General features: G+C 45.7%; 1 protein-coding gene across 1 annotated transcript; it reads right to left on the reverse strand.

The window, feature by feature from the left end:
• Window positions 1–7231: 7231 nt before the first annotated feature.
• LOC123408084 (very-long-chain 3-oxoacyl-CoA reductase 1-like) lies at window positions 7232–8316 on the reverse strand. Its single transcript, XM_045101283.1, has 2 exons — window positions 7962–8316; window positions 7232–7884 (listed from the first exon to the last, which is right to left on the reverse strand). The coding sequence occupies exons 1-2, from the start codon at window positions 8314–8316 to the stop codon at window positions 7232–7234; spliced, it is 1008 nt and encodes a 335-aa protein (XP_044957218.1).
• Between the last annotated feature and the right edge of the window lie 2562 nt (window positions 8317–10878).

A 10878-nucleotide genomic window follows, 5' to 3' on the forward strand; every position in this document is an offset into this window, starting at 1 on the left:
GCGCCACGCTGGCCTGCCCGTCCTCGGCCTATGTGGCCCGGCAGTGCATGTGGCTGCCTCGGCTTGGAGCCTTCCCCGCCTATGTGGCCTGTTATGGCATGCCCCTCCTCTGCGTGTAACAAAACTAGCCACCAGCCGCCGGGGGGAGAACCCTAATTCATCCCCCCCACGCGCCGCTCTACTCCCTGCTTGCTCTTGTGAGAGCAGCACCTCCTGTGCGCGAGGGCTTCGGCCAGCTCCCTGCCCCGAGCAGGAAGATGGCGGATGCCGCTGGTTCCCTCCCCCTCGCGCTACCTCATGTGTTTCCCCTTGAGCAGGCGCGCCGCGCTTGAGCTGGCCCCCGGCAACAGCGACAAAAGGTCCTGTGCCGCGCGTGCCATGCTACTCCTTCCTCTCCCCGGAGCCGTCGCATTCCCCTCGCTGGCTGCGCACATGCCTTGCGGTGGGTGCGCTGCCGTCGAGCGGTCGGCTGCGGTTCCCATTTTTCTTTTCTTTTGCCTTCCACCACCACGACCAGAGAAGTCCAGCTGCGTGACGGGACGGCGCCGTCTCCGGCCCCTTTGTCAGCGCGCGCGAGCACCTCTATGGTGAACGCGCCGCCGTCAAACGGCTCGGTGGTGGCGCCCTTTACCCCTGTGGGGTTAACTGTCTTTGCATGTCCTTTTTTTGCCTTTTCGGATTCGATCCGATCTGATTCTTTGCCTTCGGAGAGGTGGGTTCTTCTTCCCTACACCTCGTCTTGCCGATGCGTGTGGGGATCGAGAGGAACAGGCGCGGCCTTGCGGCGGCGCTCTTTGCCGACGAGGCCCGAGGCCATCTTTGGTTTCTTTTCCCATCTAGGGTGCTTTTGGGGAGGGGAATCCTTTGCTTTCGTTTTCTTCTTTCAACCGGAACACATCTAGTGCCTAGAGGCTCATGATACCATTGATGGATCCGTGGACCTTCTAGGTTAGACGAGTCATGGTAGTAGCCGTGTTTTACCTTGTCCCGAACTCGATGAGCTCCCATCGGCGTCCATCGTGAGGTGGTGACGACGGTGGGGAAGGAGAGATGGGTGTGGCGTGGGTGGTGCTTCCCGTGAGCACCGCGCTAACCCTAGATCGGATGGGTTTGTAGGTGGCAGTGTTATGGCGGAGAATCTCGTAATTCGTGCCCCGTCACCCCCACCTTCCTTTATATAGCGCGGGTCATAGGGGCCCACCAACCATAACGGGTTGGGCACCCCCGATCAGGGCGCATAGATAGCGTCTGGTGGGCCGTTGGGCCCACTCGGTAAGAGATCAACCTAACACACTGCTCTCCCATAGGAGAGTCTAGCCGTTTGGGCAGAATAATTGGAGGAGGAGATCCCGATTTTCCTGATTTCCAACAATCTGCAACGATTGGTACTCCCTATTCCACTTCTATAAATTGCTTAGATCGTATGGTTATTTTTCAATCCTTATTCGATTTTCTCATGTTTATCCATTTGTAGAAAAAAGGGCGGACCAGGCCTCGGGAGGAGAGGGATTGTCGGCCGGGGGCAAGGGGGCGACCGGAGAAGTGCTACTACTGGACGGTACAGTTGCTGCTTGCTGGATAGGGGGATTTGTTTGTGGCAAGTTGCAGGGCAACAAGATCCAGGTGCTTTTTTTTAACATTCAATCTTATGTCATAATTTTGTTTCTTGTGTTGTGAGATGTCATCTATAAAGTGTAAGCCTGGTCATGAAAAGAAGCTAAAGAGGAAGAGAGAAAATGAATTTATAGAATCCCAAAAGTGATCCATGAACAAATTTGTTAGGCCAAAAAACGTTCTGCTGGTAATACTCAGGAACTAGCTATAGTAGTTTTTAAACAACGAGATGAAACTTATGATGAGAACGATACCAATGCTAATGGTCATGAAAATATAGGCAAGGATGTTGCTGCTATTGGGCATGATAATTTAGATGGTAATGATAATGACCAAGAACAACAACCTTTTATTGCAAATATTTATGATCCAGCAAACTAGGATCATTTAGATGATAAAACAAGAGATGTCTTAGTGGAAAAGGGTCCTATAAGAGAAGAAGAACTTGTTTTTCTTTTGGATGATGAATCTAGGAATTTTTCATATCATCGTTATTCCAAAACATTAAGGAATGGGGAAGTGTTGGGGAACGTCGCATGGGAAACAAAAATTTTCCTACGCGCACGAAGACCTATCATGGTGATGTCCATCTACGACAGGGGATTTCCGATTTACGTACCCTTGTAGATCGCACAGCAGAAGCGTTAATAAACACGGTTGATGTAGTGGAACATCCTCACGTCCCTCGTTCCGTCCTGCGAACCGTCCCACGAACCGTCCCGCGATTCATCCCACGATCCGCTCAGATCTAGTGCCGAACGGACGGCACCTCCGCATTCAGCACACGTACAGCTCGACAATGATCTCGGCCTTCTTGATCCAGCAAGAGAGACAGAGAGGTAGATGTGTTCTCCGACAGCGTGACGGCGCTCCGGAGGTTGGTGGTGATCTAATCTCAGTAGGGCTCCACCCGAGCTTCGTAGAAACGCGATCTAGAGGAAAAACCGTGGAGGTATGTGGTCGGGCTGCCGTGGAAAAGTTGTCCCAAGTCAGCCCTAATACCTCAGTATATATAGGAGGGAGTGGAGGGGCCTTGCCTTGAGGCTCAAGGAGCCCCAAGGGGTTCGGCCGAAGGGGGGGGGGGAGGAATCCTCCTCCAATCCTAGTCCAACTAGGATTGGAAGGTCGAGTCCTTCCCTTCCTTCCCACTTCCCCCTTTTTTTCCTTTCTCTTTGATTTTTCTTATCTACTGTGCAGGGGCCTTCTTGGGCTTGCCCACTGATATGTCTCAAACGTATCTATAATTTTTGATGGTTTCACGCTGTTATCTTGCCTTCTTTGTATGTTTTATGAACCTTTTTATATCTTTTTTGGGACTAACTTATTGATTCAGTGCCAAGTGTCAGTTCTTGTTTTTCCGTGTTTTTGACTCTTTTCAGATCTGATTTTGGAACGGAGTCCAAACGGAAGAAAAACCCCTAAATGATTTTTTCCCGAACGGAAGAAGTCCAGGGGGCTTTTGGGCCAAGCCAGGTGGGCTCCAGGGAGCCCACAAGCCCCCACTCCGCCACCGGGGGAGGCGGTGGTGGGCAGGCTTGTGGCCTCCCTGGCCGCCCCCTGACCTAGGTCTTGCGCCTATATATTCCCAAATATTCCGCAAAAAATCAGGGGAGCCTCGAAAATACTTTTCTGCCGCCGCAAGCTTCCGTTTCCGCGAGATCTCATCTAGAGACCCTTCCCAGCACCCTGCCGGAGGGGACTTTGGAGGTGGAGGGCTTCTTCATCATCATCATCGCCCCTCCAATGACTCATGAGTAGTTCACTTCAGACCTACGGGTCCGTAGTTAGTAGCTAGATGGCTTCTTCTCTCTCTTGGATCTTAAATACAAAGTTCTCCATGATCTTCATGGAGATCTATCCAATGTAATCTTTTTTGGCGGTTTGTTTGTTGAGATGCGATGGATTGTGGACTTGTGATCAGATTATCTATGATATATATTTGAGTCTTTGTTGATTTCTTTTATGCATGATTTGATATCCTTGTAAGTCTCTCCGAGTCTTGGGTTTTGTTTGGCCAACTAGATCTATGATTCTTGCAATGAGAGAAGCGCTTAGTTTTGGGTTCTGTCATGTGGTGACCTTTCCCAGTGACAGTAGGGGCAGCAAGGCACACATCAAGCAGTTGCCATCAAGGGTAAAAAGATGGGGTTTTTATCATTGGTTTGAGATTATCATTCTACACCATGTCATCTTGCTTAAGGCGTTACTCTGTTCTTATGTACTTAATACACTAGATGCATGCTGGATAGCGGTCGACGTGTGGAGTAATAGTAGTAGATGCAGAAAGTATCGGTCTACTTGTTTCGGACGTGATGTCTATAGACATAATTATTGCATAGCGTCACGACTCTGCACAGTTCTATCAATTGCTCGACAGTAATTTGTTCACCCACCGTCTACCTGCTTTCATGAGAGAAGCCACTAGTAAACAGTACGGCCCCCGGGTCTATTCACATCCATCGTTTACAACTCCGCTTTTACTTTGCTTTGTTACTTTGTTGCTTTTAGTTCTCACTTGGCAAACAATCTATAAGGGATTGACAACCCCTTCATAGCGTTGGGTGCAAGCTTTTTGTGTTTGTGCAGGATCTTGAGATACTCTTCCGCCGGATTGATACCTTGGTTCTCAAACTGAGGGAAATACTTACCGTCGCTGTGCTACATCACCCTTTCCGCTTTGAGGGAACACCAACGCAAGGCTCCAAGGCCGCGGGGGAAATCCTTTGCATACTTGCCTAGGAAGTCCCTTAAGGCGTAGCCGCAGCTGAAGGATTCCTGGCGCCGTCGACACAACTATTTCTGGCGCTGTTGCAAGGGATACACAGCAGCCATCACCCACCAGCCCACTAAGGGATGGTGCGGCACCCTAAGGCCTATGGGCTTCCCCGGGGTGGGCTGCCCCCCCCCCCCCCCCCGGTGAACACCCGAAACCCATTCTTCACTCCCGGTACATTTCTGGTAATGCCGAAAACTTTTCGGTAATCAAATGAGGTCATCCTATATATCAATCTTCGTCTCCGGGCCATTCCGGAAACCCTCGTGACGTCCATGATCTCATCCGGGACTCCGAACAACATTCGGTAACCAACCATATAACTCAAATACGCATAAAACAACGCCGAACCTTAAGTGTGCAGACCTTGCGGGTTCGAGAACTATGTAGACATGACCCGAGGGACTCCTCGGTCAATATCCAATAATGGGACCTGGATGCCCATATTGGATCCTACATATTCTACGAAGATCTTATCGTTTGAACCTCAGTGCCAAGGATTCATATAATCCCGTATGTCATTCCCTTTGTCCTTCGGTATGTTACTTGCCCGAGATTCGATCGTCAGTATCCGCATACCTATTTCAATCTTGTTTACTGGCAAGTCTCTTTACTCGTTCCGTAATACAAGATCCCGTAACTTACACTAAGTCACATTGCTTGCAAGGCTTGTGTGTGATGTTGTATTACCGAGTGGGCCCCGAGATACCTCTCCGTCACATGGAGTGACAAATCCCAGTCTTGATCCATACTAACTCAACGGACACCTTCGGAGATACCTGTAGAGCATCTTTATGGTCACCCAGTTACGTTGTGACGTTTGATACACACAAAGCATTCCTCCGGTGTCAGTGAGTTATATGATCTCATGGTCACAGGAATAAATACTTGACACGCAGAAAACAGTAGCAAAAAAATGACACGATCAACATGCTACGTCTATAAGTTTGGGTCTAGTCCATCACATGATTCTCCTAATGATGTGATCCCGTTATCAAGTGACAACACTTGCCTATGGTCATGAAACCTTGACCATCTTTGATCAACGAGCTAGTCAACTAGAGGCTTACTCGGGACAGTGTTTTGTCTATGTATCCACACAAGTATTGTGTTTCCAATCAATACAATTATAGCATGGATAATAAACGATTATCATGAACAAAGAAATATAATAATAACTAATTTATTATTGCCTCTAGGGCATATTTCCAACAAGAAGTCCATGATCGAGAATGGTTGGTATATTCTAAGTATATTGACAAGGTGTTTTGCTTTTGTTGTAAGCTTTTCAAGTCTAATAATTACAAGACTGCATTAGCAACCAATGGATTTAGTGATTGGAGACACCTTAGTGTGAGGATAAGAGAACACAAAAATAGTGTAGAGCATATTAGTAATATGGGCAATTGGAATGAGTTGAGAATAAGACTAACTAGGAAAGGGTCAAACTATTGTCAAAGATTTGCAACAACAAATCACAAAGGAAAGAGAACTCTTGAAACAAGTTTTGCGAAGAATAATTGTTGTTGTCAAATATCTGGGAAAACACAATTTAGCATTTCGAGGTTCTAGTGAGAAGCTTTATGATCCCAACATTGGTAATCTCTAGAAACTATTGAGATTATTGCAGAATTTGACTTGGTAATGCAAGATCATCTTAGCTGCATTGAAAATAATGAAATTCAATATCATTACCTTAGTCATAAAATACAAAATGAGTTGATCTCTCTTTTAGCATCTAGTGTTAAAAGTTATATCATAAAGATTGTTAAAGAGGCCATGTATTTCTCCTTTATCCTTGATTACACTCCGGATGGGACCCACAAGGAGAAAATGACTCTACTTGTTCGATGTGTTAATTTGTCAAGTAAAAACATGAAAATTGAAGAGTTCTTTCTTTAGTTCCTTAAGGTTGATCACACATTTGGTTTGGGTCTTTTTAATGAATTGATTGATGCATTGAAGTCTTTTGGTTTTAACATTGATGATGTGAGAGGGCAAGGTTATGATAATGGTTCAAACATGAAAGGGAAATATCTTGTGCACTTGTGTTTTGGAAGATTCATGAGGAGTGCAAGTTGGGAAGTGAGAGATAGAGGTCTGGAGAGCATAGTTGCATGGAGTGCAAGCTGAAGTGGAGTGCGAGATGGTTATGCTATGTTTGGTGAAATGTAGTGTCTTTTTCAATTGAACATTATTGTGGGTTTGTCACCAATAAAATAATGTTTAGTTTATGTGGTTTAATGTGTCTATTGAGAATACAGAGAGAATTATGTTCAATGTGGAGGTTGCTATCGAAATATCAAAAATGAGCAATATGATTTTTTCTGTATTGGGCCCATATCTTTTGGTATGCACTGAGGCCTTGGATTGTCAGGGCCGGCCCTACTCAGTGGCGTTGTCCTGCTGACCCGATAGCGCAACCATTTGTCTTGATCTTCCGGCTTCAATAATTATAAATGAATTACCTATGAAGCAAAATAAATGAATCTAATTTTAAACTTTGTCTATATACATCCATATGTAGTTTATAATGAAATCTCTAAAAGATCTTGCATTTAGGAATGCAGGGAGTCACTAAAATTAATTACTACTTCCTCCGTTTTTATTTACTTCACATATTAGCTTTGATCAAAGCCAAGCTTTATAAACCTAAACAAAGATAATAACATATACAATACCAAATTCAGTATCGTTGGATTCATTATTGAATGTATTTTCACATAATATGAATTGGTTATGGTAAATATTTGTATTTTTTTCATAAATTTGATCAAACTTTACGAAGCTTGACCTCTCAACTCTAATATGGGGAGTAAATAAAAAGAGAGAAGTAGGTCGCAGCTAACGACGTCCGACGGTGTTCTCGGCTGATGATGACCTGAGTTGCTGGAAGATGACCCGCTGCCTGAGGTTCTCGCGGAGGCGGTGCGCAACGAGGATGCGGTCCGGAACGAAGTAGGAGAGGCACCACTGCAGCCGGTGGCCGAGGTTGGGCATGCAGATCGGGCGGCGGTGCCCGATCCAGCGCGCCGCCGCGCTGGCATACGCGTCCGATGTCGGAAAGATCAGATAGGACAGGAGGCCCCCTCGCGTCACCATGTTCGTCACCATCTTCGTGTCCACATACAGCGGGGCCTGACACTGCACATCGATTCCCTTGCCCCTATACTCGACGTATAGGCTCCTAGACAACTGAGAAATGTATCGTTTGGAGGCGGCGTAGACGCAGTAGAGAGGGTAGGAAGGCAACGCCTCCGCGGCGCCGGAGCCGATGTTGACGATGGCGCCCCTCCGCCGCTCCAGCATGCCGGGCAGCACGGCGGCCGTCACATCCGTCATGGCCCACAGGTTCACCCGTATCATCCTCACCCACGCCTCCGCGTCAGCCTCGTGGAGGTACGTCGCGTGCGGCGTCGCCACACCGGCGTTGTTCACCAGTAACCCCACCTCCAGCCCATGCACCGCCTGCCGGAACCTCACCATCGCCTCCTCCCCTGCCAAAACACGATCGATCAGTAGTTCAGTACGGCACGCACCACGTACGGTAGTGCTGCGTGGGTGCATGCTTCACCTTGAGGAGTGGTGACGAGAGAGAAGTCGAACTGCACGGTCTTGGTCAGCACTCTGTGGGTTTCGCAGACGGTTCTGCCGATGTCCTCGAGCTTGGCGGGGTCGCGGCCAACGATGACGATGTTGAGGCCGCACCGCGCGAGCTCCAGGGCCATGGAGCGGCCGATGCCAGACGTCGGGCCGGTGACAACGGCCCACGCCCCGTAGCGGCGAAGATCCTTCGGCCCATGCAGGCAGAGCGCGATGCCGGAGATGTGTAGGAGGCGGCACGCGAAGGCGGCGAGGTAGAGGGAACCAAGAACGGCCAGCCAGACGAACCATGGCTCCTGCTGCCGGAGCAGAGCCTCGGCGCCCATCGTGCGCCGCGTCCTTCTTCCCCAGCGTGTGGACGTGTGGCTCACGAGTCGCTGCGTGCGTATAAAGTAGTGCGTGTCGGTGGCTTTGACGCCATGCACGACACAAACCGCCCGCTGTATCACCCATCAACGGCCTACCAACAAACTACCAGTTTGTTTGGTAGTTTGTGGCCTACTCAATCTGATTGCTCGCAAGACCTCCGAACATCTTTTATTGCACCTCCCAAAATATGAGAAAAGATAACGCCACATGTGTGGCAATTTGCACTTTGCCCACACGTCTTCATTACCATTCATTTTGTCATCTTAAAACAGATGACATCAGCAGAAATCTTTTTGGTTTTTGGCTTAAAAACCCGTTTTCATCATTAAATCCGTCTCGACGAGATATTCGAAACTAGATCCCATGTTGATATGTTTCGATGATTTTTTTGGGGTCAAAAGTTGACATGATGTTTATACTGTAGTTGTTATAGTGTTTAAATTAAAGTTGCCATGACATGTTCTATCCATTTTTTCTTTCAAATTTGAAGCTACCGTTATATTTAGCAACTTTTTATGGTAATTTATATTAATTGACCATGGTGATTATTAGTAATTAACCACGACAAATTTAATGCATGGATCATGCCAATATTTAGTAAGATTGTTAATTCCCGTTTTATAATATGTCAAAATTACTTTTAAAGGCAAAAGAAAAAATAGCTGAAACATACCATGACAATTTCAGTATAAACACCATGACAATTCATGTAAATACATGGCAACTTTTAACCCCAAAAAAACTCGTCCAAACGTATTGATATGAGATCTAGTTTTAAAGATCTCATCGCGGTGGATTCAATGATGAAAACGGATCTTTAATTGAATTTTTCATTTAAGAGATAAAACATTTTAAAAGCTGGAAATCCAAAAAAATTACCACCTGCATGCATACGGTGACGTGACGCAATCTGTGTGTTATAGACGTGTAGACGGATGTTGCTTCCACCACATGTGTCGGCATTATTTTGACCCTATTACTCCCTCCGTACCATAATGTAAGAGCATTTTTAGCAATACGTACTTATATTATGAAACCAATGATGTAGCTTTTGCAGCGGTTTTTAAATAAAACCGAACAGATTGAATTGGTATGTTGTGATGAAAGAAATCAACTGACAAAGCAGGTCAAAATAAAAAAGAACATGTGAGAGACTAGCAAGAACAACACTAACTCAAAATCAAGCAACATTGTAGAGTAAACTCCTTCTTCAAACAAAGAGCAGCCCCATTTCCAAGCAAAAAGCAGCCAAGTCAAGGATAACATACTCATAACACGATGGATGTCAAGATAAATGCATGTAATGCATGGCAGTGCGTTTGGACTTTGAGGTCCATATTCACTTCGTTTGTAGTGCACGTTATCTGCATCCCATAGTCGGTTCCTGTCTTATAAGAGAAATTGCTTTTGGAGGCCGAGCTTCACGAAAACCTCCAACTGCAAGCTGCAAATTTCGTAAAAAAAATCTTATTTTAACAATTCAAAAAATTCTACAAAAATACATAGGTAGATGAAGGTATAATATACAAGATATACAAGTGTACATTTTCAGAACTAAATACGTTGAAATATGGGCTATGCAAAAAAGATAAATCTGAAGCTTTTTAACACATGACACCATTCATCTTTCCAGACCATTAATTTGTCTTTTTTGTACAGGTCACGTCTCAAAGTATTTTGCCCTGAAATTTTACACACACGGATATCACACTTGTTTAGTTGTACAAGTTTTTTCAGATTTTTTTTAAATCAAGATTCAAAAATTTCGTACTTCGTGGGGCCCGGGTGTCAAAACGCCATTCTCGATTTGTAATCCCTTCGTTGTATGTAAGCTAGTGTGTCTCGAGAGAAAAAAAATCAGCTTCAAAGGTTTAGTGCTACTTGTACAATTATTCAAGATTGGAATGGGTCGACCCGGAACTGGTCCGGCCCCAGCGTGTAGCCCCAAAGTCAATATGTGAGGCCCTGCGTTGGCCATTTCATCATAATTTTGTGGCTTCACTGACCCATTGTGTATGCAAGGTTGATCCAAAATTCAGATTTTGTATCACAAGTTGAGCTGAACATTCCTGAAATATAGGACAAGAATACACACTATGAAATATCTTGCAGCAATCTCCAACAGTCATTCACAAGTAGAGTTAAACAGTCCTTTGTTAACTTGTGTTTGCGTTCATTGTGTGGGTAGGAAATATACATGTGGGTATGTGAAGCGCTGATTGGTAGTACTCCCACCGCTCCTAAATAATAGATCTGGATCGCGCCAAGGCGCGAGGGTGACCGTCTCAATGTCTTGGTCAAACCGTTTGGCCACAAGAAATGTTATCGATTGGAAAAGATGTTGATTTTGGTGCGAGAGTTTGCATTGTAGTCATATTTGCAAGACGTCACAGTATTTAACTTTGTTGTTGTCAATTTGGCATTCTATAGAACCGGAGAGGATTAAACCTTAATGCTTAAACCTTATTGATTCCAAATTGGCATTCAGTAGAACATTATTGCAAGACGTCGCATTATTC

The sequence above is a fragment of the Hordeum vulgare genome, chromosome 7H, assembly GCF_904849725.1.
Source record: "Hordeum vulgare subsp. vulgare chromosome 7H, MorexV3_pseudomolecules_assembly, whole genome shotgun sequence".
Taxonomy (NCBI): Eukaryota; Viridiplantae; Streptophyta; class Magnoliopsida; order Poales; family Poaceae; genus Hordeum; species Hordeum vulgare.